The sequence below is a fragment of the Aethalodelphis obliquidens genome, unplaced genomic scaffold (assembly GCF_003676395.1).
Source record: "Aethalodelphis obliquidens isolate GAN/ISIS:26980383/991018 unplaced genomic scaffold, ASM367639v1 scaffold42, whole genome shotgun sequence".
Lineage (NCBI taxonomy): Eukaryota > Metazoa > Chordata > Mammalia > Artiodactyla > Delphinidae > Aethalodelphis > Aethalodelphis obliquidens.
In genome coordinates, this window is record NW_020837986.1 from 10,807,705 (window position 1) to 10,835,211 (window position 27,507).

Below are 27,507 nucleotides of genomic sequence, written 5' to 3' on the forward strand. Positions count from 1 at the left end.
TCCCTTCACATCTACTTCTACTATCATAGTCCAAAATCACCATTAGGTAAGTCAGATCATGTCATTCCTCTGCTCAAAATGCAAGTCCTCACACTGGCCTGCTAGTTCCTACATGGTCTATTCCCTCATTACCTCTTTGTCCTCAAGTACTCCCATTCTCTCTTCCTCTCCCTCTCTCTCTGTTCCAGCCACACAGCCTCCACACTGTTTGGCAAGAACACCAAGCACACTTTGCCTCAGAACTTTTGCCCTCTACTTGAGCATTCTTCCCCCAGATAGCCACATGACTTATTCCCTATTTTTGAGTTATTGCTCAAATGTTGGCTTCTCAGTGAGGCCATCCTTGACCACTCCATGTAAAAGGGCACTTCTTGTCCACCCCGCAGCCCCAGGTGCTCCAAGGTAACATCTTCCACGAAGTCTTCCCTAGTTTCTCTTTTCCCCCACCTACCTCAAAGCTGAAAGTTCTTTCTTCCTTCCAAGTCCCTTTATCTCACTTTCCTTGTGATCTATTGGTTTACCTTGTATTGCATTTATTGGGGCCTTATCTTTCCCCTTATACCCTGGGTTCTTGGAGGGCAGGGATCATGTCTTCGTTTCTGTCTCCTCTGAGCGCAGTAGGCACAGTAAGTACTTAAGGTTCGTGGTCAAATCATTGAAAAACTTATAATTGATTAATGACAGGGAAGACTAGAGCTCTCCTCTTAATATGAGAAGGATAGTCATTAGATTGGAGATTTTAGTTCCCTAGACTAGCAGAAAAGTAAGGCACAAGATAGGAGGAAAGAGCTGAGGAAAAAAATAGGTGGGGAAAACTGGGTTCTTCACAGAAGCATCAGATGTCAGGATCTAACCTAGTGGGTTAGGTCTTCCAGAGGAGAAACATCCTGATGAGAGTAGTCAAACCTGTTATAAGAGGAAGACTGGACTGATCTGTTTAGCCTGGAGGTGAGAAGATACTGAGAGGCATGATAGTAAGTCTCAAATATCTGTATCTCTGTTGCCTCCACCCTAGCAGAAGCCACCTTCATCTCTTGCCTGGATGACCACAATGGCCCCAAACTGGTCTTCCACTTCACTCTTGCCCCCTTCCAACCCATACATAAACCAAAATGACCTATTATAAACACAAACCAGACTACAGCACCTCCTGCTTAAAACCCTTTAGTGGCTTCCATTGCATGTAGAAGAAAATCCAAACTTTACTATGCCTTGTATCTTCTCCAACTCATCTTATGTCATTGTCCCATTCTGCTTAATAGACTCCAAACACATTAGCCTTCTGACCGACAGAACATGCCATGTTCTTTTCCTATCTTTCTTGAACTCTTTGAATGGTTTTCTCTACCTCATGTTTCAGATCTCAGTTTAACTGTCACTTCCTAGTGAGGCTTTTCCATGACCACCCCAAGTAGCATTAGTCCTTCCTGTTATTCTTCATCACAAAACTGTATATTTTTTTCGTAGCATTTTTCTCAAGCTGTAATTATTTTATTTACTTATTTACTTTTTTTTTTTTGCTAATTGTCTGTCTCCCCTACTAGACTGTAAGCTTCCTGAAGGCAGAGACCATGTTAGTCTTGTTCACTGCTGAATCCCCCGTACCTTGCAAGGAACCCTGTATATAGTAGATGCTCAATAAATACTTGCTGAATGAATGAATGAACCTGAAGGATAATTATGGGAAAGAAGCAGACTAGCATTTTGTAATTATAAATGGAAGAGCTATGTCAATTGGGAGAGTTCAATATAAGGAAAGCCTTTCTAAATGTCAGAGCTGTCCAGAAGCATAGGAGTGTGCAGGTTGGACCAGGGAAACCCTGACATCTACTTGATCATTCTTGAGGGAGTGGGGTCCTTGGAATTTTCATTTTATAAGCAACCATGTGATTCATGTTCAGTGAAGTTTGAGATGACCTTTAAGGCCCTTCCAACTTTGAGATTCTTTGATTCTGTAAAATTAAGAAATAATGTGTTCTATGATCCATAAAGCACTGCACAAATGTGAAGCACTTAGATATAAGTATACCCTCAAGTCACTTTCCCTTTCACCAAGGGAGCAGGGAGTGGGAGCAACATAACTTGACCAATTAGCAGCTTAATGTTCCCTCTGGGTACTCCTGGATGAACAGGGAAAATGGCTGGAGGAGGAGGTGGGAGGAGGCAAATACCAAAGACTGAATCCTAAATCACTTAGAATGCCAGAGGAGGATAGGGCTTTTGATGTTCACCACCCTTATTTACAGATGAGAAACCTAATGCACAGATGGGAAGTGATGGCCTCGAAGTTACTTAGCACAGTAGTAGCAGCATTATTCTAAAGCAGAGCTATCCAATATGGTAGCCACAAGCCACATATAGCTATTGAACACTTGAAATGTGGTGGAGGAACTGAATTTTAATTTAATTTAATCTATTTTAAATATTAACAGTCACCCGTGGCTAGCTCTAGAGTCTATATGTCTCTAGTTCAGGGCATTCTCCTGCTAAATGACATGGCCTCCAAAAGGGCAATGTTGTTTCCAAAACCAGAATTAGCATAAAGAAGAAAATCAAAGTGTAGGAGAACTGTGGGGTTAAAGTCCACCAAATGTGGATTTTAGTATAGCTATGATCACCCAAGAGAATTGAAAACATACATCCATACAAAACCTTGTTCACAAAGTTCGTAGCAGCATTATTTGAGATATCAAAAAGTGAAAACAATCCAAATATACATCAACTAAAGAATGGATAAATAAAATATGGTATGTCCATACAATGGAGTATTATTCTGCATAAAAAGTAATGAAGTACTGATACATGCTACAACATGGATGAACCTTGACAAGATTATGCTAAGTGAAAGAAGCTAGACACAAAAGACCACATACTGTATGATTCTATTCATGTGAAATGTGCAGAAGAGCGAAAGCCATAGAGACAAAAAGTAGATTAGTGGTTGCCTAGGGCTGAGGCAAGGAAAGTTGGAAGAAAATGAAGAGTGATTGTTAATGAGTATGGGGTTTCTTTTTGCAGTGGTGAAAATGTTCTAAAATTGATTGCGATGATGGTTACACAACTCTTTGAATATGCCAAAAGTCACTGAATTGTACTTTAAATGGGTAAACTATATGCTATGAATTATATCTGAAAAATTTTTGAACTTACTGTGGTTTTGATTAGAACTGCAAAAAGCACACAGATTAATTTGGGGAAAAAAGCAGACATCTATACAAATCTTCCTTTCCTGAAAGATTGTACCTTAGCACTATTAGCACTACTAGCACTTAGCACTATTCATTCACACTGTTCATTCATTCATACTGTCTCTTTCTATTTGCCTAAAGACTTGCTACTTATTTGTTTTATTTTTAACATTATAGTCATATGTATACACCTGTTTCCCTCACTGGATTGTGAGTTCCTTAAAGGCAGGCAGGACATCGTTTTATCTGTTTCCTCCTCAGTGCCTAGCAAACAAAGTTTGACACGCAGTGGGCACTTAATACATAATTGTGAAATGAATGGATAAAAATATGAACAAATAAACTCTGCTCACATGATCAGCCAGATCTAGGCTGATCAGAGTGAGAAAACATGGAAGGAAAGAGGGGATAATAGAGGATACAAATGAAGAAGACAGATGCTAAACAGGCAGCGGGAAACAGACACAGAGGAAAAATATTTAAAACTTATGGAATGGGATTTGGAAACATATCAAGAAGAGTTTCTTGAGCCCCTACAGTGGGCTCAGTTCTGGACTCTATGCCATGGAAGAGACTGGAAGAAGCCCTTGGATGTGCAGTTCAGGTTGTGAGACACATGCTTCGCAGTTTGAGCTATAATTACACCCTGTTCTCCTGCCAGCTATTTTCAGGCTTTGCTCCAGAGACCTTGTGCCTGTTCCCCCTGCCCAAAGTGGCTTTGGTGACAGTTGGATTCCACATGTCTTCTCTGTTGAGAAGGCAGACCTGGGCCAGTATAGAAGTTAACCCTTTTCCCACTGCCTACATGCCTGCTTACAGGAGGGAAATCATACACATTCATTCCTACCATCCAGTTGTTCCTGGATGGAACAACTATGCTAGCCTTCCTCAAAACAAGTGAATGAGGGCAGCTCTCTTAGCTCCTTTATTATCATAGCATTTGGAATGCTGCCTTAAACAGGAATATGCCTGGGTTAGAAAAAGAAAGTGGGAAGAACAGCCAGGAACAACATACTACATGTACATCAAGTCTCTCAAGTATAACAGACACATGCAAAAATATTCACTTCAATGGTTCTTTGTTATTTAGGTAGATATCATAGTTTAAATCAGTAGTTTTCAAGCTAGAGTACTCTATTCCTGTATGTACCTGAGCAGGAAAAGTTTTAAGAGAATAAGTGTCCAGAGACTCAATTTTCATATGTAATCTTTCCTAACATTGATCTAAGTTGGCTCTCCTTTCCCACTTTCTTTCTCCCACTTTATAAAACAATGCCATCTCTCTCTCTTATCCCAAACCTTATTATGCCTATACAATGCTGAGGTTAAAAAAAACCCTCCAGAGTGCCAAACAAAGGGGCAGTTTGAAAATGCATAACTTCAGAGGGAGAGCCCCAAGAAAGCAAATCAGAGAGCTTCCATAAGAAATCAATATTGAAAGGAGTAACATCTTAATTGACAAACTCATGGCAAGTCTACTTGCCTTATTTCTTCTAGAATTATAATTCAGAAGTTAAATAGTTATCACAGGTCATATATTAGCATAACTGCTTTAACTGAAAAAGAAGTTAGGCATTTTCTAACAAAGTAAATCTGATTTGGCTATGTTGACAGTGAGAACTGGCTGTTCAAATTAGGCAATATGATAAACATTTTCTATAAATTATATGAGCTAAATTTGCAGTTTCAAGATTTTGAAAAAGATATATAAAACATATACATGTATACAATAAAAAACACATTGGAAATTAAATTCTTTGCAATTATTTAATATTACAATAAAATGTTTAAATGTGAACTTTAAAATGTGTGAAGAGCTACACAATTTTTCAAAATTCTTTTAGGCATTAGATTACTAATCTAACTAATTATTTTTCAAAGATACTCTGCTACTGCCCACCACATCAGAAACATCTGAGGAGGTTTTAAAAATACAAGTCAGAAGTTTTACCCTCTGAAAATTCTGATTCAATAGGTTGGGTGGGGTCCAGGGATCTGGATTATTAACAAGATCCTCAGGTAATTATTTGGAGTCACCAGACCTAGATTATTGTTTACCCCTAATTCAATGTATGAATTTGCACAAAATTTCCCCTCTTTTCTGAGCCTCTGTTTTCTTCTCTGTAAAGTATGAGATGGGAGGAAGGAGTCAAGAAGAGGGGGATAATCACTAATGTATCTTAGACTCCTTGATTATCATTTCTTCCTTTCAGAGGCAGGAGAATGGGTCTTAAAAGTCAGTTTCAGAGAAATGAGATTATACTTGGGAAAAAAAAAAAAGAAGAAACTTAGCTGAGGTAGATAACAAATAAATAAAAATAATGAAACCTGTATGCCTGCCTCGCCGGTTTTTGTGTACATCAAATAAGAATCCAGCTAATTCATTACACGAGTACAGTTCCCTCACCTGATCTTCACAGCTACTTTTGCAGTAGGTAGAACATGTATTATTATCCCTGTTTTAAAGATACAAGAAATCCAGAGGACACGGATTGCCAAGGCCACACAAGGAGAATTCAGGAGAAATCTGTAACTAGGTTCCAGGTTTCTGACTTCCAGGCTAGTGTTTGTTCCACTATACCAATTTGGATTATACCTAAATGAACATGGAGAAGCCTCTCTCCTAAGAATCTCCAGGAGTACTGTAAAGAAGCTGAGAAGACTCCCATCCACTTTGAGCTTTAGCCTATGGTCAAGATCATACCCACCAAGACCTCTTCAGTATTCTGAAGATTTTGAAAGATCCAAAACCTCAGGCAAGGGAACCCACATATGTCTATATTCACAATCCTTGGCAATCAATGCTCAAGTGTCATAGGAGCACTTGTACACCCATTTGCTCCTAGAGACGGGTCCCCACTCCCCCTGGAAATAAGGAAAAACACATTATCCCCAACATTTCCTTCCTAAATAAAATTCTGGCTCACAAGTAAAAATCTTGCCCCCATCAGGTTTTGAGCTCCGTGAGGACAAGGACCAGATTTCTCATGCTTATTGCTACATTCTTTGTACTTTGTACAGTGCCTGACAAATTTCTATAAATATCTACAAAATTAATTTTTTTAAAACCTGCTGTTAGAAGCTAATGGATTGTCCATGGAGCATGACTATCCATAAGTTGAACCCTTACCTGACCATAAGTTGCATTTACCCGGCATATATGAAAAGTAACTCAAAATGGATCAAGGACCTAAATGTAAGACCTAAAACAATAAAAGTCAAAGGAAAAAAGAATCTAACAACAACAACAACAACTCTGCTGCTAGAAGCTAATGGATTGTCTGTGGAGCACAGCTGTCCATACAAAAAAATTAGGTTTCTGTCAGTTTGGATGTCATATAAGACAAAACAGAAACAGACTCACACATGCAGAGAACAAACTAGTGTTACCTTGGGGGGAAAGGGGTGAGGAGAGGAGCAAAATATGTGAAGGGGATTAAGAAGTACAAACTACTAGATATAAAATAAATAAGGTACAAGGATGTAATGTTCAGCACAGGGAATACAGTCAATATTTTAATAACTTTATTTGGAGTATAATCCATAAAAATATCAAACTACAATATTGTAGTTTGAACACTTGAAACTAATATAAGTCAACTACGCCTCAATAATAATAAGAAGAATAAAAAAGATAAGACAGTAATCCTCAAGAGTAGCTGAAACTAAAGTTCAACAAAAGGCCTGTCTGACTGCTCATTTGGATAGATTTCCATGTATTAAAATATGGTCAGGGCGGGCTTCCCTTGTGGCGCAGTGGTTGAGAGTCCACCTGCCGATGCAGGGGACACGGGTTCGTGCCCCGGTCCAGGAAGATCCCACGTGCGGCAGAGCGGCTGGGCCCGTGAGCCATGGCAGCTGAACCTGCGCTTCCGGAGCCTGTGCTCCGCAACGGGAGAGGCCACAACAGTGAGAGGTCCGTGTACCACAAAAAAAAAAAAAAAAAAAAAAAACATGGTCAAAAAAGAAACAAACACTGGTTTCAAAAATAAGCCTCTCATCAAAAATCAGTCAGAGGACTTCCCTGGTGGCGCAGTGGTTAAGAATCTGCCTGCCAATGCAGGGGAAATGGGTTCAAGCCCTGGTCCAGGAAGATCCCACATGCCGTGGAGCAACTAAGCACATGAGCCACAACTACTGAGCCCGTGTGCCACAACTACTGAAGCCCGTGTGCCTAGAGCCCGTGCTCCGCAACGAGAAGCAACCACAATGAGAAGCCCCTGCACTGCAATGAAGAGTAGCCCCTGCTAGCCGCAACTAGAGAAAGCCCGCGTGCAGCAACAAAGACCCAAAACATCCAAAAGTAAAAATTAATTAATTAATTTAAAAAATATAAAGTATACAATTCAATTTAAAAAATCAATCAGAAATGTATGTGTTGATATGCTACAGAAACGTTTCCTGCAAGGACAACTCTATGTTATGTATTCCAGGGCAAATAAATAAATAATGATTCTCCAGTAAAACCATAAGGCTTTTAATAAATAGATCAGACCTTAGAACCCTAGATGAGAGCTGTTCTCAAAGCCTTACATCCCAGCTAAAGCCCTCTCATTCCTGGGCAAGAATGCTACAATGACAGGGAAACAAATAGACAGGGAAAGAGCTCTGGATTAGGAGTCAGGAAAACTAGATTTTTAGGTCAAGCTTCACTACCCTTCACAGTGTGAGAGCTTTTGCAAATTACTTCACTTCTCTGGGTCTCAGTTGCCTCAACTGTAAATGAGTGGAATATTTCATTAAATGTGCTTTCTAAGTCTGGATTTTATTATTCATTCTGCCTGAGAGCAAGAAAGAGAGTCGGAAAGGGAGAATCGGGAAAAGCTTCACAAAGAAGATAGCATTTCAAATGGTTCTTAAAGAATAAGCAAGGTTTAAAAAAAAAAAAAAAAAAAAAAAAAAAAGAATAAGCAAGGTTTAGATTGGCCCAGAAAAGGAACAGACCAATTCAGGAAGAAAGGAACAAGGGTGGCTTAGATGCAGAAGTGGGAAAACACAGGCCAGTCTACAGGCCAGTAACAATCCTAAATACTAGTATTTTCATCTATCAGTTGTGTTTTTTCATAAAGCTAAATTTATTTGATATAAAGGACTATACTTTTTGCTATGTATATTCTCATGCAGTTAAGTTATTTTTAATTGAGTGATAGTGACATAAGTTGATATTTGTGGTTTGAAAAATATCCTTACTTCATAAAATTTTAAATTGGCAACTCTTTGGGGGTCTCTGCTGAAAAATTCATTAAATTTTAAAAAATCTCAGACTTCCCCAGTGGCGCAGTGGTTAAGTATCCACCTGCCAATGCAGGGGACACGGGTTTGAGCCCTGGCCCAGGAAGATCCCACATGCCGCAGAGCAACTAAGCTCGTGCCCCACAACTGCTGAGCCTGTGCTCTAGAGCCCGCAAGCCACAACTACTGAGCCCGTGTGCCACAACTACTGAAGCCCGTGTGCCTAGAGTCCGTGCTCTACAACAAAGAGAAGCCATCGCAATGAGAAGCCCGCGAACTGCAACGAAGAGAAGCCCCCACTCCGTAATGAAGAGAAGCCCCCACTCGCTGCAACTAGAGAAAGCCCGCGCGCAGCAACGAAGACCCAACACAAAAATAAAATTAAATAAATTTTTAAAAAATTATATTAAAAAATTATTTTAAAAAAAGATTGAAAAGATAGAATGTCAAGGCCATGAAAATCAAGAAAAGACTAAGGGACTATTCTAGATTGAAGAAGACTAAAAAGAAAAAAAAAAGACTAAAAAGACATGACAACCACATGTCATGTGTAATTGTGAACTGGATCCTTCTGCCATTAAGGACATTATTAGGACAACTGGTAAAACTTCAGTGGAGTGGAGTCTGAGGATTAGATAGTAGTGGTGTATTAGTGTTGATTTCCTGATTTTGATAGTTGTATTATGGTTATATAGGAGAAAGTCCTTGTTGGAAATACACACTCTTCAGGGTCTGCATCTTACTCTCAAATTGTTCAAGAAAAAAGTTATTTGTATTGTACTTGCAACTTGCCTTTTTTTTCTTTAAGTGTTGATCCTGTTTTATTATCTGACTAGAAAATTAGACAATCCACCAGTCGGAGGGGATGGAGGAGCTTAAACTTGCTCATTATTGCCAGCTCCAGCCCCACCCTGGCCCTTCTTGGCATTTCTTCCTCTTTGTGAGGCCTCACGGTAAGGCGAGAAGAGGGAAAAGACAGAAGTCCTTCTGGGAGTCCTGGCAGACAATGAAGGACTCATGTTCACTACCTGCTTACAAACCCTGATATGGTGCTGGCAGATCAGCACTCAGGCATGGTGAATACACTTGGCCAAGGCAAGCTTGAAGACCTCTCCAAAAAATCCTTGATTTTCAGATCCAGGTAATCCAGCTTTACCTTGCCCTCGTACAGCACCTGGATGCAGGCGAGTCACTGCAGCAAGGTGTTGCTTTCAAATAGAGGCGTTCAGTAGCGGCTCTTGGCCAGAGTAAAGTTGACCCTCCAGACCTCATGTTTCTTCAGAGTCCATATTCGCTGATTAGCTTCAGCTGTTGGTTGAAGTGGGATTTAAAAGGTCTCGGGGGGGTCACACACACTTTGCTACAGACGCAGCACCAGGCCACTGGCATGTCAGCTCCACTCTCCTGTCTCTACCTAAGCACAGACCCCAGTAACTGAGGAAGAGCTATACTTGTAACTCTTCTATAAATTTAAGAATGTTTCAAAACTTTAAAGATTCAAAATATAGACTAGAGAGGGCTCATATATATAGGGCCGCAAATGCTTAGTTTAAATTTTATTCTATAGGTCAGGAAAAGTCAGAGAGGTTCCTAGACTAAAGGCTCTTCCTCCACCTCAAAACATTTTACCTACTAAACTCCCAATCCACAGAGGACTGGAAATGGACGATCTTTGCCAGAGTGGCCACCCAATGATCAGTGCCTACTGCTTGCCAAATTAGGAAAGTAAGGGAATGAGAGGCTAGTCCTTACTCTCATAAACTTAAAATCTTTAATTGGAGAGATCTAAACCACCCACCACATCAGGCCAATATTGGGAAAGAGCAATCAAGAACAAGAAAATGCAGGAGTAGGAAATCACCAAAGGAATGCAGAAGAAATAACTTAAGTGTGGTCAATTATGAAACACTTCCTAGAAATGGTGGATTTTGAGCCAAGTTTGAGAAAAGAAGTTAAGTTCATTAGAGGAAAGAAGGACATTTTGTAAAGTATAGAAAAGTCATATGTGGCTGCCAGTCTTGAATCCTTCTGCCTAACAGTGCCCTTAGACATGTGTAATATGTATGAGTATTAGCACCACCTCATAGTAATAAATCTTTTCAGTGTGTTTTTTTGTCTTTCATCTCAGCTAATCCTTGTAGCAATTTTTTGAGATTGGCAAAACAAGATTTGCTATCCCCATTTAAAAGGTCAGAAAACTGAGGCTCAGAAGGGTGTCATCACTTGCTGAAGGTCATAAAGCAATGGTTGGGACCTCTGCCTGCAGATCCTCAGGTAGGCTTTCTGGGTTTTGGTTTTTGTTTTTTCTAATATATACATGATCAAGAGAGTGATCTTTTCAAAATGTAACTCTGACATGTCACATCTCTACTTGAAATTCTTCATTGTCTACCTAGCACTTGTCAAAATTGCAATTTTACATCTCTGTGTATGAAACACAAATTTCTGATCCTCCCCCAAAACTTCTCCTCCCAGTTTCTTCTCCAACTCAACTAATGGAAATTCCATCTTTCCAGTGCTCAGACAAAAAAACCTTTGTTTCTTGACTCCATTCTCTTATACCCCACATCAAGTTCATCAGCAAATCCTATTGGCTCTGCCTTCAAAATATTCCAAAATCTGGGGAATTCCCTGGTGGTCCAGTGGTTAGGACTCCACACTCTCACTTACAAGGGCCCAGGTTCAATCCCTGGTGTCTCACGGAACTAAGATCCCATAAGTCACACAGTGCGGCCAAAAAAATAAAAATAAAAAATCTGACCACTTTTCACAGCTTCTACTGTTGTCTCCATTATTATATCTTATCTGAACTGTTGTCAGTGCCCCCTTACTGGTCCCCTTGCTATTGCCCTGTGCCTCCCACCCACTGTTCTCAAGGTAGTATGCAGACTATATATAGTAGATATTCAGTTTAAAAAAACTGTTTAATGAATGGATGAATGAACACATCTCAGCTAAGGAAAGGTTGTTATTTCTTTGAGGTTTGCCCTTTAATGTGTTAAGCCTTATAAATTATCATTATAAATTGTAGTCAACATTTCTAAAGCCAGCCCTAAACCATCTAAGTAAACTACTGGCTAGATAAGTGACAGATTGTCAAAGAAGCTAAGTCTGTGAAGTAGAAGCATAGTGTCTATAACAAAGAATGTAAGCGTTCTTCTGTCCAGAACAAGTTACAACTGCTATGTGACCTGGCAAAGTCACTTCTACTCTCTGAGCCTCAAGCTCCTCATCTGCCAAGTGTTCTTGTGAACCATACCTAGGTTCAAAAAAACAAGGGAACAATTATACACGTACAACACAGAGGAGACATAGTTTATTATTAGAATAAATAGAAAACTCTTAGGCATTATGGGAGATTGTAAATAATTCCCTGTCCAGGGCATACCATAGGTAGAGTACTTAATAAATGATATTGGCCAACTAGAGTATGTATACAGGAGACCAACATGCATGATGAAGGAGTTGTTCAAGAAACTATATCATACAAGGAACCTGGGAATGTGGACTCAGGACTACCTCATCCATAAAACAAGAGCACTGACTAGGTCAGGGGTTTTCAAACTGAGTTCTGCAAATCCATGGAGGTTCCACACATATATCTCACAGGGACCACAGTGACAAGGTAAAGAAGCCAACAGAATGTAGCTCTGGTCCTCCAATCTATGCTTCAACCAGATCAGCTCTGCTTTTTTCCTGTTTTAGGAATGAGGCTTTGGCATAATGATAAAAATAGCTAACATACTGTTTGCCAAGCACTAAGCCCTTTACACAGATTATTCCAATTATTCCTCACACCAATCTAGGAACCATTATTTTATTTTTTTGGTTGTGTTGGGTCTTTGTTGCTGTGTGCAGGCTTTCTCTAGTTGCGGCGAGAGGGGGCTACTCTTTGTTGGGGTGCGCGGGCTTCTCATGTGGTGGCTTCTCTTGTTGAGGAGCATGGGCTCTAGGCACGCAAGCTTCAGTAGTTGCAGCACACGGGCTTCAGTAGTTGTGGTGGTGGGCTCAGTATTTGCGGTGCACAGGCTTCAGCAGTTGTGGCTCACAGGCTCTAGAGCGCAGGCTCAGTAGTTGTGGTGCACAGGCTTAGCTGCTCCGCAGCATGTGGGATCTTCCCCGACCAGGGATCAAACTCGTGTCCCCTGCGTTGGCAGGCAGATTCTTAACCATTGCACCACCAGGGAAGTCCCTAGGAACTATTATTGTTCCCATTTTACACATGGGAAAACTTAGGTTTAAAAAGGTGAGGCAATTTGCTCAATTTGTGGGAGTAGTTACTGAAACCCAAGCATAGACCAGATCCTGTCAATCACTATACATATAATATTATATTTGAATAAAAGGATTGTAATGTTTTTAGAAAATCGAAAATTACTGAACTAGATGATCTTCAAGGCATCTTCTAGATTTAGATACCTATAATTCTACATTCAGCCTGGCAAAGGGATACTGCCCTCAAATACCTGAAGGGATGTCTTGTGGAGAAAAGAATGGGATTATTCTATGTGGCCCCAGAGCAGAGAACTAAGACCAAGGGAAGAGGAGAGAATGGGGATAAAGTTATACGGAGGTAATATATCTAAGAACTTTGTAACAGAGCTGCCTAACAATGGGATAGGTATTGTGTGAACTCTGTGGTCTTGGTAGTGTTCCAGAATCAGAATGATTACTTATGAGAATTGTTGGGGATGGAGATACTGGGGCTACAACTTCTGCTTTGTACAGGAAGTGGACCTCAAAGGTCTGGGAGTGAGAGTCTCAAATTCTCACAGAGGTTCAAGGTATCAGACGCTAGGGATCATTACCAGTGACCAAACTCTCCCATACCAAATTCAGGAAAAGGGAGAAGGCCCATCTTCAGCTCCAAGCCTTCTGTATTTACTGTTGTAAATGTGAGGCTTCCCTAAGGCAAGAACCCATGCTCCCACCTAACTACCTGCTCTCTTCAGTACTGGGTTCCTCCCCTTCCCCCAACCTCTCCTAGCTGCCTTGCCACTGCCGTTCCCTACATTTGTGATAGAAATTCTGAAGGTCAGTGACAGAAGTAACTTTAGCAAATATCCTGTTCACCCCAGACAGTTTACCAGTGAGATAAAGAAGGCTCAGAAAAAGGTCATTATCTAAAGCCATTCTCCTCATTAAATATTTACTTAATACACTGGTATAAGAAGTCAGCCCAGACACAAACTCAGGTAGCTGACATGGCTCAGGACACTGAGTCAGGCCTCAAGACAGTCTCCATTTATTACACACTTATTATTACATATGTTAGTACATATAATATATTAATGTATAACATATACTATTATTATTATAATACATTTATTATTCATTTCCCACCTACTTCCAAAAAGTGACTAGTGACTTGGACAGCACAGTCTACTTGTTTCATTTTTATCACTTTAGGGAGTGGCTCTTTAAGGCATCAAGAGTCTGAAACTCAGGGGAAGTGAGAGAAGAAAATTAGAGATCCACCTTAAACATGAAATCCTCCAGTCCTCCTCCACAATCTGCCCGCCTGATTCAAGTGGAGAAAGACTGTTCCCAGCAATAGTTATTTCCCCACATATCTCCCGTTAGATTAAAGCATTTATGCTAAAGTGTTCATATTACCAGACAAGGGGATCAGATTCTCTTCCTCAGCTTCTTCATCCCTTCTAAAATCCTCCTCTTCTTTCATCATCTCAACAGAAGCCCGGCCTGCCTACTGAGTCACCATAGAGTCACTACAGGTTGCAACAGAACTTCTAAAAACAACTTCCTCTTCAGAAACAATCACAGAATCCTGAAACGTCAGTGATGGAAGGGACCTTGCAGAGTATCAGTAGTTCATCTCCCACCACTCCCACAAAGGGAAGGCCCAGAGAGGGGAAGAGAATGGTCTGAGGCCATCTTCTTTCTCAAATGAGTGTTTTTCCTTAGCAAGTACAGTAGACCCTAGAACAACATAGGGGTTAATCTGCATATAACTTACAGTTGCCTCTCCAGATCCTTGATTCCTCCATATCTGCTGATTTAACCAACCACAGACCATGCAGTACCGTAGTATTTACTGTTGAAAAATATCTGCGTATAAGTGGACCCATGCAGTTCAAACCCACATTGTTCAAGGGTCAAATGGTATATCTGAATAAGTAAATACACTATTGTGAAACCAGTGGAGATATAGATGGAGGACAAAAAAGTCCCTCCCTTCCCATAGTGATCATCTAGTTCACTGAACTAGTGATCAACTAGTGATCATCTAGTTCACTGAAATGAACTCCAGAACATGGACCTAGATAATTAACAGAGTCCTTGGACATGAATGCTAAGACAACACACTCTAGGGCTCTGGTTTTCCATGTCACCTTGACAATCTTCTCCTTGTCAGACCATGGGCTTATCTCACCTTCCCAACCATCCCCACCTCCTCAAATACACACACTCACACATACCCCACCAGGATCTGGACAGTTCTAAATATCATATTTTGGAACTCATACTCAGGAACATACAGGGATCCTGAGAGCAGAGCTTCTGTCCTAAAGTCACCTGCTTCTCAGAAGTTTCTAAGGAAGGACTGAATAATAGAGCCTGTGGAGAGCTATTTCAGTGATTTCAGCTGAGGCTGAAGGGGGAGATGGTATAGAGATAATGATAGCCATAGGCAACCCAAAGCAAAAAGTAGAAGGAATGGACTATACCAAATATTTTGGGCTTTGGAGATTGGGTTCCTCTCCTGGAATAACCTAGAGACTGAGCAGCTCATATAAATCACCAGAGTAATAGCCATCAACCACTCTTTCCACCCACTCCCCATAATCTCCCACTGCTTACTTAATCCCCCAATCTCCCACTGTTTGCCAGTATCCCTTTAACTCCTTGAGCTACCTCTAATATCCCTCACCGACTATCTCTCCCTGAATTACTTTTCTAATAACTTTGTTACTGATTTCCTTCTCACACGTACACACATAAATCCCCACGAACCTGCCATGTTAGGGGGAAGAAAGTGCAAGAGAGGTTAAAACCAAAGTCTTAAGGGCAAATTTAGCCTCTGGATCAGATGACTGTGTGCCTCTGAAAGAGGTAAAGTGTTATATAGACTAAGGGGACTCTTGACTCTTCTCTCTCACTTTCTCTGTCCGTGCGCCCACCATCTACACACCCAGTTACCTATGTTGGTTTCTTTCCTCTAAATTACTCTAACATTTCATTGTTCAATTCCATTCCCACCAGCAATATCCCAGTTCAGGCATCTCTACCTTGAATAACAAAACTCTCAGTTCTCTGACTTTCCACTCTCACTTCCATATGAATCCAGATTAATCTTCTTAAACCCAGCTGTGACTGCGTCATTCCCCTGCATAAAATCTTTCCTAGGTCTCCAAAAATAGTCAAGATGTCCCATTCCTGGACCTCATCCACTGCTGAAGATAACCTTGACTCCTCTCTCTCTCACTCCTCAAATCCAATCCAAGTCAGCAAATTCCATGGGCTCTTCACTCAAAATAGATCCAGATTTTGACCACTTTTAACCACCTTCAAGCTACTACTAAAGTCTAAATCACCATCATTGTTCAGCTGGATTTCCATAATAGCCTCATAATTGATCTCCGTGCTTCTATTCTTGCCCTTCTACAGTCTATTCTCAACACAAAGACAGATTCTAAACATAATTCTAAACATAAGTCAAATCATTTTTACTTCTATGCTCAAGATTGTCCAGTGGTTCCCCATTTCACTGTGAATAAAACCCAAAAGTCAAGGTTCTATACAATCTAGTGTCCTGCTGACCTCATTCCCTACTACTCTGTTTTTCTAGCTAATACTGCTTCAGCTACACTAACTTCCTAGTTAGTATTCAAATACCCCAGGTAGCAGAACACTCCCATCTCAGGGCCTTTGCACTGCTCCTCCATGTACCTGGAATATTTCCCTTTCCCAACCCAGCTATGGGCATAACACTCTCCATTTCCTTCATATCTCTGCTCAAATGTCACCTTTATCAGAGAGTGCTTCCCTTATCAATCCCCATTCTTCATCGTCATTCCTTTTTCCTTAAACTGCTCTGTATTTTTCTATAGCACTTATCACTACCTGTCACATATTTATTGGTTGGTTTGTTTATTGTCTGTCTCCTTAAGCTGGAATATAACCTCCACGAGGGCAGAGAGTTTGTCTGTTTGTTCAAAATACTTCCTGGTACATAGTAAGTTCTTAATAAGTATTGAATGAATAAATTGTTCCCTACATAAACCCTTTACTCTAGACAGACTTGGTCATCTCACTGTCCTGATAATAATAATAATGGCGGCTAATATTTGAGTGCTTTCAACGTGCCAGGAATTGGACACATGGGTTTGTTATCCTTTTCAATCCTGTTCAGCTGACAACTCCATGAGATAAAAACTATTTTTATCTACATTTCACAGTTGAGAAAACTGAGGCTCAAAGAGGTTAAGTAACTTGTGCAAAATCGTAAAGCTAGTTAGTGGCAGAAACAGGACTCAAATTAGGTTAGTTTGACACCAAAACACATTCTCCTAATTTTATGTTATACTGCCTCCCTGCAATGCTTTCTCCCTTCTGTGAACTATTAGTAAAAGTGGCTCTGTGCAATTTGACCCATAATTGCTTTCAGGCTGTTTCATGTAGGCCTGTCTGGTCTTCCCCAATAGAATGTAAATCTATTTTACATTCATTAAAGGGTCTGGGCCATTTAAACCTGGTGACACCATTTATTTTACATTTTTAAGCAAATTAATTTAAAGTTAATTTAACTAATATTTAACTACAATTTCTCTTTTCACTGGTCACAGCCAAGTACTGCACAGCTAGAATAACGAAGTACTGTTGACCCTTGAACAACACGGGTTTGAAATGCATGAATACATTTATATGCAGACTTTTTTCAATTGTAAATGCTACAGTACTACATGATCCACTGTTGGCTGAATCCGCAAATGTGGAACCTCGGATACAGAGGCTATGGAGGGCCAGCTATAAATTACATGCAGATTGGATTGTGCAAGTGTTGGCACCTCTAACCCTCGAGTTGTTCAAGGGTCCACTGTAGTATCATATGGTAAAAAGAGAAGTTGACTAGGAGTGAGGATATCTGGAGATTAGTCTCAGCTCTGTCTCCAAGCAGGTTTATCACCCTTAAGCAAATCACTTAGCTTCTCTGATCCTTAATTTACCCATCTGTAAAGAGAGCTGGCCTAGATGGACTCTAAAACAGTCACTTCAAATTCTAAAAATACTGTTCTTCCGTGAGTATTTACAATGTGTCAAGCCAAAAGTAAAAGGCTAAATTCTTCCTTAATATTGTTCTATTTTGGCTTATTGGAGTACTTTCCTAAGAGCACTATTTCCTTTGTGGATTATTTCAGTATGTATATAAGATATGCCCTAAAACAAGAAGTGACCTACAAATGTGGTTTTCTAATGCCATTATAGCTATCTAAATGCCTAAGTTGAAAAGAAAGTCATACTATGGCTCCATAAGAAGTATATCAACTGGAACAAATCACTGAAAAGATGTCACTTTAAAAGCATTAATAGAAATTAGAGCGGGAAGAAGGTGGGCTCCAAGACAAAGGACAAAGGAGAAAATCAGCACTTCAAAGAATAAATTATATGATACAGAGTTTGAAAAATATTGAGTATATGAGAAAGGCAAATAGTGCAAGAAAAATGGCAGGTGATTTTTAACTTCTGTGAAAAAAAAATCTTTACATAAAAGGAACTGCAACTGTGACAGATTATTCTAACATAAACATTGATTTTTAAATCAACTAAAAAACAGAGGTATAATTATATTGAGGAGATAAGAGAAGGAAGCTGGAGGAGTATACAAGAACTGAATTCTCATCTATCATAAAAGGAAGTCAATACTTTCTAAAAAAAAAGATGAAGAAATAGCAGTGTAAGCATATTATTTTTAAAATATGGAGGTAGAAAAGGGAAGTAACCAAGTATCTCGCATGTTTGCACTTTACTTTCTTTTAACAAATGTGATTTATTTGTAGCTTGAGAATTGAATAATAATGGCCAGTGTGGTACTTGTCTCCACTCTTCTTACCCTTGTACCATAACACCTAACATAGGGCTGTGTACCCAATATCTTTAAAAATTCTTATTGGTTGAGTGACCAATGTAAAAATGGAGTGAAAATGTCTTGTTATAGAGTTACAGAATTTTGCACTGGAAGTAAATGTAGAGACTATATAATCAAGTGCTTCCCAAATTGGTGTTCCATGGAATACTGCTTCTTTTGATGTTAATAGCATGCTACGAAATGTGTTTGGGGCTCAAATAAACTTTAGAAATCCCATGTTAAAATTAATCAGGTGTCTTTACTGTAGGACTTCTTGGAGTCTTTACTATATTAATATACATTGGGAATCCCACAAAGGTAATTTATTATGTAGTGCTTCTCAGTCTCATTTGTTTCATGAATCAAGAAGCCCCTGCTAATATGTCTAGTAGTTAGTGAGTGGTTCCTAGAGCATTCTTGGGAGAACACTGATCTAATCTACTCCTTTCATTTTACAAATGTGGAGACAGGCTCTGTTCAGGTATGGATGGTAGGGGAACTAAAAGAAGGGCCTCAGCATTCTGCAGCAATATCCAGTGATTGGACAACTCTGGCCTGTGTTTTTCAGTCTTTCATCTTGCACCTGAATTATTTCAAACCAGGTAACAAATTTAGACAAAGGCATCTCCTCTGCAAATCTTTAAAGGTTTTTTGATCCCTAAGGAACCTAGGAGGTGGGCCCAAGTGTCAGCTGGAGCTCAAGCATAAAGTCCCAGGGCAGGAGCTAAACAAAGTCTCAACAGGCATAATAGGCCATGACTTTCAGTGGCAAAGTGACCCCAAACTGAACAATGGTAATGTGATAACAGACCACTCACATCTGTATGTTGTTTTCCAATGAACAAATAAATGCTTTTACAATATCATATTTGATTCTCATAACAATCTAGAGATAAATACAAGGGTAGAAATATTACCCCCATTTTATGAATGAGGAAACTGACTTTCAGAGAGTTAAATGCCTTGCCTAGGGTTACAAAGCAAGTGAATGGCACAGTTGGAATAAGAATCTGAGTTTCCTATCTCTCAGGTTAGGGCTTTTCTCAATATATCACACAAACTGGGCAAATTTTTACTGACTACCAATTTAATTCTTCCATGAAATACCAACGTGCTCCAATTGGCTTACTTAAAAAGAAATAGATCAATTCCAAAGTGCTCATGGTTGGTGGCAGAAGCAACACTCCAATAACTGGAACTTCAAGATCCTATATCAGGTTCAGTTTTGTAACATCTCCTCTAAGCTATGTTGCTAGGAGGAGGGGGGTCTCAGTTTCAGTTGGGGAGGCAGTGTGGCCTAGCGTTAAAAGCAAGGAATCAGACAGACTTGGGTTTGAATCCTGGCTCTACCAGTTACTCATGCTATGACCTTATTCACTATGAAGCACAGATGTGTGCTTCATTTCTTCAGCTACAAAATGGAGCAAAGAATACCTACTTTGCAAAGCTAAGTTGGGAGGCTAGTATAAGAAATTAAAAGGATAGTATAGTGTCATGGTTAAGAGTATAAACTCTGGAATTGTGCTACTGGGGTCTGAATCTTAGCCCTGCTTCTTACTAGTTGTATGACTTCAGATAAGTCATTTATCTACATCTCAGAATTTCAGTTTTCACATATGTAAAATGAGGAAAATAAATAATGTATTCTTAGTTGCTGTGAGCATCAAATATGATAATATTTGCTAAGCACTTGAGCACAGTGTCTGGCATATATCTCAATCAAAGGTAATGATAATAACAGTGGTAGTGGTAGTGAAAAATCCAATATCCATTTTTCTCCCAAAGCAAGAATGAGAAAGAAAGCTACTTAGTACTGTTTGCTTCCATTTACCCTCTCACCTTGTTCCTCTCCAAGTTGAGAACACTAGACTAGAAGTCAGGACACTTGGCTTTGAATGTCAATTCTGTCACATTCTAGTTATATGATTTTAGGGAAGTCATTAACTTACTTGAGGTATTTTTCCTCACCTGAGACATTAAGTTAATGATACTTTGCTTATTCTTCTGGGTCGTTGTAAGCATCAAATGAATTCATGGATTTTTAAGGTACTTTGTGAACTATAAAACACTATATAAATGTGAGGATGACTTTTTATCTGCCACAGGCTATAAAATAGATGTTTTTACCAGTAAAAAGCAACTTTATCGCCAAGTTTTTTCTCGTAGACAATTCGATCCAGTACATTGTAGCAGACGTTGGTAGTTGCTCCTTTCATCCACTCAATAAAGATTTTCCCTTTAGTCATATCAAAGTTGTACTGGAGGAATGGACCAGGACATGGGGTCTTCCAGTAAAATTCCTTGGCAATGTCTCCCCAAAACTCTGCAACAGAAAAGGAAGCCCAGACATCACTTAGCTTCTCAGACATATTTATCCTCAGATGGCTTACCAGTCTATGCACAGGACCAAGTCACAACTCCGCCCTGTACTCTAGGACCTACCACCTGGGTCCCTCCTCTACCTATCTATCAAATCTTAACACCCACCACACTCCTAAACCACCTTCTATTCCCATGGGCTGAATCTTGACTCAAATTTCTTCCCTCCCTTCTCAAAACTGCCACTCCATTTTTCACCGTCTATTTAAATTGTAGCCACAATGCCTAGTACGTTGTAGTCAATCAGTAACTTTTTAAATGAACTAATTAGTGAAAGGAAGAAATCCTTTACCCACAGAGGCTTCCATGACATAGGAGGCTTAATTTGTTCATTCACTCTCAGCAATTATTTAATGAGCATCTCTTTCTCCTACTACTACTTGCCCAAGTGTTACTTGCTAAGTGCCAGATGTTGCTTTAAGCTCCTTAAATGCATTATCTTATTTAGTTCTTACTACAACCCTAGGAGGTAGGCCTTATTTTCATTCTTATTTTATTGATTTGAAAATCGAGGCTCAGAGAGGTTAAATAATTTGCCCAAGGTTATACATTTACTAAGTCACCATTTGAACTGCCCTGAGGAAGACATTGTTGCTAAAATCTGAAAGATGAATAGGAGTTTTTCTCCACGCCCCCACCAAGAAAGACATTATTATGGGACAGAAAAGAACCAAGGGTATGCGTTAAGAGGAACTCCCTTAGGCTGAAGCACTGAGAATTACAGAAAGAACAGCAGGAATTGATGCATAAACTGGGCAGATAACGCAATCCTTCTAAGGAAGAATTCTAAGGAAGCTAAGGATTCTAAGGAATGCTTCTAAAGAAGCATAAAGAATTTGCTATTTACCCTAAGAGCAATGGAGAGCCATCATAGGAGTTTAATCAGGAGAAGGACATGATCAGATTTACAATCTTGAAATATTTGCCTGGCTACTTTGGAGAAAAGGTACTCAACAGGTTAAACATACAACTGCAGAACACCTAGGATAATCTCAGTACTGGATCAGGAGCTAGAGGAGAGACACTTAGAACCATAATAATGGAAGGAACTTTAGAGGTTATCACCCCCTCATTTTACTGATAAGAAATCAAATTTATAGCGGTAAAGTGACTTGTTCAAGGTTAGATGATTTAGCTTATATAATCTGATTAAAGAGATAAGACTAACATAAAATATTTTTGAATATACAAGACAGAATATAATTGAAAGCTAAATCACATGGAGTACAATTTGCAATGAATTAAAGAAATCCAAATTAAATCAACCCCAAGGTGCCATTATATGCCAATAAAACTAGCAAAGACTAAAAGAAAGATTAAACTCAATGCTTGAGTGGCCCTACAAAACAGATACTCTTATATGATAACAGCATTATAAGAAATTAGCACAATTTACTGAACAGCAGGGCAATGCCTGACAAGAATCATAACATTTTTAATACCCTTTCATCTGCTACCTTAACTTTGGGGAACCCACTCTAAGAAAATAATACCAAAGAAAAAAAGAGATTACTCAAGAGATGTTTATACTAACACTATTTATAATAGTGAAACTAGAAACAACCCTAAAGCCCAATAATGAAAAAACTGATAAAAACTAGCAATACTGGTAGTGATAACAATAGAATACTAAATGGCCATTAAAGAGGGAACAAATGGGTCTAACTCTAAAGTCCATGTTGTTACAACTACACTGAGTATGTGTGTATATTCAAAAATATTTTAAAGTGATAATTAGTAGGCATAAACTATGTAAAACTATATATGAACCACATTTATGTCCATCAACAAGGAGTGAAGAAAACTGAGTTTTATGATCACTTAGTTTTTTTTGTTTTGCTTTGCTTTGCTTTGTTTTGTTTTTTTGGCCACGCCACACTGCATATGGGATCTTAGTTCCCCAACCAGGGATCAAACCCGTGCGCCCTGCAGTGGAAGCTCGGAGTCTTAAACACTGGACCGCCAGGGAAGTCCATGATCACTTAGTTTTAGTTTTTGTTTATTTCTGGTGGAGCTGTTGAACTCTGGATGTTTCTTTGGCACACATTCTAAGTACTGAAGAAGTTTAGAAGAGGAAAAGATGAAAATGGTCTGGGATGATCAGGGAATGCTCTGTGGAATTGTTGGGGTTCGACTAGGTAGAGAGGAACAGAAGGGAATGGGCAAAGGCTAGGAGATGGGAAAGGGACTTTTGTGTATCCAGTATATCAACAAGAATGACCTGTGGTAGAATGAGGGGTATATGATAGGGAGTAGCGGAAGATAAGAATAGAAAGGTGGGGTGGGCTAGTTATCCAGAGACTCTGAAAGAAAGGCAGAATTTTAATTTGAAGCTGTAGGAAATAGGGAACTATTACAAGTTTTTGAAGTGACATATGAAAGCAGTGTTTCCATAATATCAGGCTAATAGTGTTTAGATAAATCTAAATCTAAATCTACCAGAAATATTGGAAATGAGTGAGACTAGTGGAGAGAGAAGCAATTAGGAGTCTGCTCCCTTGAATTAAAAGGGTCTATGGGAATGGAAGAAAAGGTAACCTGAGAGAGATTTTGAAAGAGTATTTGACAGAATTTGGTGAAAGGCAGCCTGTGGATCAGGGAAGAGGAACAGCATAGCTATTGGGAGAACAGGTTCTGCAATCAAAACTACCTTGGTTCAAATCACAGCTCCACCACTAAGTACCCGTGTGACCTTGTGCAATTAAGTTAACCTCTCTAAGCTTCAGTTTCCTTCTCCATAAAATGGGGATAATAGTCTCTACATCAAATCAAACAGAATTTGTGCTTAGTAAGCAGTAAGCAATCTATAAATAAATAAGATATACAGATAGATAGGATCTGGGATGGTGCCATTAACAGGGATTAGAAAATTAGGGAGGAAAGCAGGTTTGGAAGGGAAAATTGGTAAATCTGAGTCACAGTCATATTAAATATTGTATAACAACAGGGTGTGTGAATAAAATGCTCTACAGACCTATGAAATTTGAGACTAGAGCAAAAGTGAGATCCTGGATACAGAGCTAAATATGTAGAAAAGGAGTTCTTGTGACAGTAATAGCTCACCCCTGGGGAGAAGATATTTGCAAATCATATATCCAATAAAGGGTTAGTATTCAAAATATATAAAGAACTCATACAACTCAACAACAAAAAAACAAACAACCCAATTAAAAAATGAGCATAGGTGCTGAATAGACATTTTTCCAAAGAAGACATACAGATGGGCAACAGGCACATGAAAAAATGTTCAATATTACTAATTATTAGGGAAATGCAAATCAAAACCACAATGAGATATCACCTCCACCCGTTTGAACGGCTATTATCAAAAAGGCAAGAAATAACACGTTTTGGAAAGGATATGGAGAGACGAAACCCTCATACATTGTTGGTGGGAATGTATATTGGTGCAGCCACTTTGGAATATGGCGATTCCTCAAAAAATTAAGAATAGAACTATTATACAATCCATTATTCCACTTCTGAGTATTTTTCTGAAGAAAACAGAAACACTATTTTGAAAAGATATATGTACTCCTATGTTCATTGTAGTAGTATTTACAATAAATAGCCAAGATATGAAAGCAACCTAAGTGTCTATTGATAGATGAATGATAAAGAAGATGTGATATATAGAGATATATATTTATTATATGGATATATGAGTATTACTCAACCATAAAAAGAATGAAATCTCACCATTTCAGACAGTAAGACAAAGACAAATACCATATGCTTTCCCTCCTATGTGGTATATAAAAAACAAACAAAACAAAATAAATGAACAAACCAAACTAAACAAAAACAAACACGTAGATACAGAGAACAGATCAGTGGTTACCAGAGAGGAAGGTTGGGGAGGGGAAAATGAGTAAAGAGGGTAACTATATGGTAATGGATGGAAACTAAATTTTTGGTGGTGATCACACTGTAGTGTATACAGAAGTAGAAATATAACACTGTACACAGGGAACTTAAATAATGTTACCTCAATTAAAAAAAAAATAGCTCACCCCTGGGAAACAGAACTCATGACAGGAGAAAATAGAGAGGGAAGAGAAGTGAAAAGGGGTCTGAGGTAGGAGGGGAGGGATAAATTAGGAGTTTAGGATTAACGTATACACACTACTATATGTAAAATAGATAACCAATAAGGACCTACTGTGTAGCACAGGGAACTATACTCAATATTTTGTAATAACCTATAAGGGAAAAGAGTCTGAAAAAGGATATACATAAATAACTGAATGACTTTGCTGTATACTTAAAACTAACACAACATTGTAAATCAACTATACTTCAATAAAAAAAAAAAAAAGAAAGAAAGAAAAGAAAAGAAACAAGCTGGGGACATCTAACCTGAAAGTGAACTTAGATTAGGGGGTGAGACTATAGATTAGATCACCTCTCTGAGAGCCAACCAGGCAGTCTCCATTGGAAAAATGAAGATATGATATTATTATAGGACCAGTATATTAATTGGTCTTTATATTTTATTCCTAGAGAATCCCAACAAAAACATGGTGTTATCCCAAGAAGTCAGAATCCTGGAATGGCTGGTGGATACAGGTGTGTGATATAAGTGTGTTTTATGAAAGTTCCATGTGATTGTGTTTTTATTTAAAGATATTGGCTCATTTCCCTATTGAAGGAAGCCTACTGTGAATTCTTTTATAAAGCGTAGAAACTTTTGGCAAGGAAAGAATTACCAACCAGTTGACTCTATTAAGTGTAATATTTGTCTAAGGTGTGGTATACATTAATGAGCAGTAAGACACTCTCTATGTAGGCAAATTTAGTCAATAAATATCTATACGAACACCTTAAAAAAATAAAAGAGGTCTGAGGACTCAAACTTGGATACTGCATGCAGCAATCAACCACTCTACACTTGATTCAGTCTCATCTTGCATTACTCAATAATTGCTTCATCCACTTTGTTCCTATTGTTATCAGACTAACCACTATTTAGTGAACGCTACTGTGCATCAGGCACTCTATAATGCACACTTCACTTATTACTCATTTTTGCCCTCAAACGAAACTGTGAGGCAGGTATTATTACCTCTGTCTTATAGATAAAGAAAAGGAATTCCAGACAGGTTTTAAAATCTGCCTAAGGCCACACAGTAAATGAGTGGTAGAGCCAGGATCTAAATCTAGATTTTTCTGAGTTTGATTCGGTGGCTCATGCTTGTCCCACTGCCAACATCATGCTGCCTCCCACCTCAGCTACAGTTGTGACCCCTAACCCAGCTTGAGGGCACAGATGGGGAATTTTCCCCACACGTTCTTAAAGACATGGAACTACCTATCGGAATTTCTGAGTTATTACAATCCCATCCCTAATTTTTTTTAAAAAGACAACATTTTAGTGACTTGTTCAGTCTTATATGGTAGTTTCCATTGGGATTTCTAAAATACTAAAAATAGATCTGGGACTCCATTACTAATTTGGGGACCCCGGGATGGGACCCTACTGCCCCTCAGCAGTGGAGACTAACTCACAGGTTGAAGGTGTCAGGAGGCACTGGGTAGGCTGGTCTGAAAAGCGGCTAAGAAAATTCTCTTTGTGGCCCGCCTCTCCTCGAGGCGCTCTGCGCCCTTAAGAACCCGCCTTTTCACCTGAGGAAGTGTTCTCTTCTTAGGACACTTTCACTCTCCTCACAAAACCTGCATCTCCTCACGAAACCCCCAAGCCGCCAAGGAATCCCCCCAATTCCTAGGGAACCCTCATTTCCTACAGAACCCTCCTTCTCAGAGAACCCCCCTCTCCTCCCGGAACCCCTTTTCCGAAATTCTTCCCTCACAAAACCTCTATCTTCTCACGGACCCCTCAGTTTCCCAAGGGAACCCCAACTCCTCACTCTCCTGTGAGCCCCCCACTTCTCTCCTCCCTGACGTCTCTCAGGCCCTCCCGGGCCCGGCCTCACCTCTCGGCTCCTCCAAGGAGCGCCTGTGCAGCTCGCGGTAGCGCTGCAGCGAGGGGACGTGCGCGGAACGGCTGACCTCGGGCGGCGGAGACCAACTCCGCGCCCGGCTCCGGGCTCCAGCCTCCTCCCGGACCCCGCTCCCACCGCCGCTCCGGCCCCGCTCCTCGGGAAGCCCCATCACCTCAAGTCCCGAACACCGTAGCAGCCTTGGCGGTCTCAGCGGAAGACCAGGAGGGGGAAAACAGGCCGACCGAGGGGCGGGGCCTTCAGAGAAGGGCGGGGCCTGACAGCAGAGGCGTGGCTTAGGCATGTGGCGGGGGAGGTGGCCCGGAGGGGCGGAGCCATGCCTGGTGGAGGTGGGACCAGGGCTAGCAAAGAGACCGATAGGGAAAAGTCGAACATTGCTTGGGGGATGGGGCGGAGCTGACTTGCGGAAGGGGTGGAACCGCAGCGTGAAAGCAGAAGGGGAGGGGCCAGGCGTGACGGGAGAGAGGGTGGGCCCATGGAGTGACGGGGAGTGGCGAGGCTGGCTGTGACGGGGTCTACGAATTTCCATCCAGACCTAAAATGCAAAGACTCATTAAGTAAAGACTGGGAGGCGCCTTCAGTCTTTGCTAGTAAACCCATTTCATTGCATAAATGGTAAACTCAGGGAAAGGGAGGGCTTTGTACAAGATCACAGAAAAAA

At 39.9% G+C, this 27,507-nt stretch overlaps 1 protein-coding gene across 4 annotated transcripts in view; it reads right to left on the reverse strand.

Moving 5' to 3' along the window:
- The window catches only part of ACSS2 (acyl-CoA synthetase short chain family member 2), a 47,779-nt gene extending 20,662 nt beyond the window's left edge, over positions 1–27,117 (reverse strand). For 2 of the 4 annotated variants that reach the window (XM_027078501.1, XM_027078500.1), the window contains exons 1-2: positions 26,820–27,100; positions 20,635–20,830 (exon numbers count right to left, since the gene is read on the reverse strand). In XM_027078501.1, the coding sequence (XP_026934302.1) occupies positions 20,635–20,830; positions 26,820–26,997 (374 nt within the window). In that variant the 5' untranslated portion in view covers positions 26,998–27,100. Of the gene's footprint in view, positions 1–20,634; positions 20,831–26,819 lie in introns of all 4 variants that reach the window. The other 2 variants (XM_027078503.1, XM_027078502.1) reach the window with 2 other exon arrangements.
- Positions 27,118–27,507: the final 390 nt, after the last annotated feature.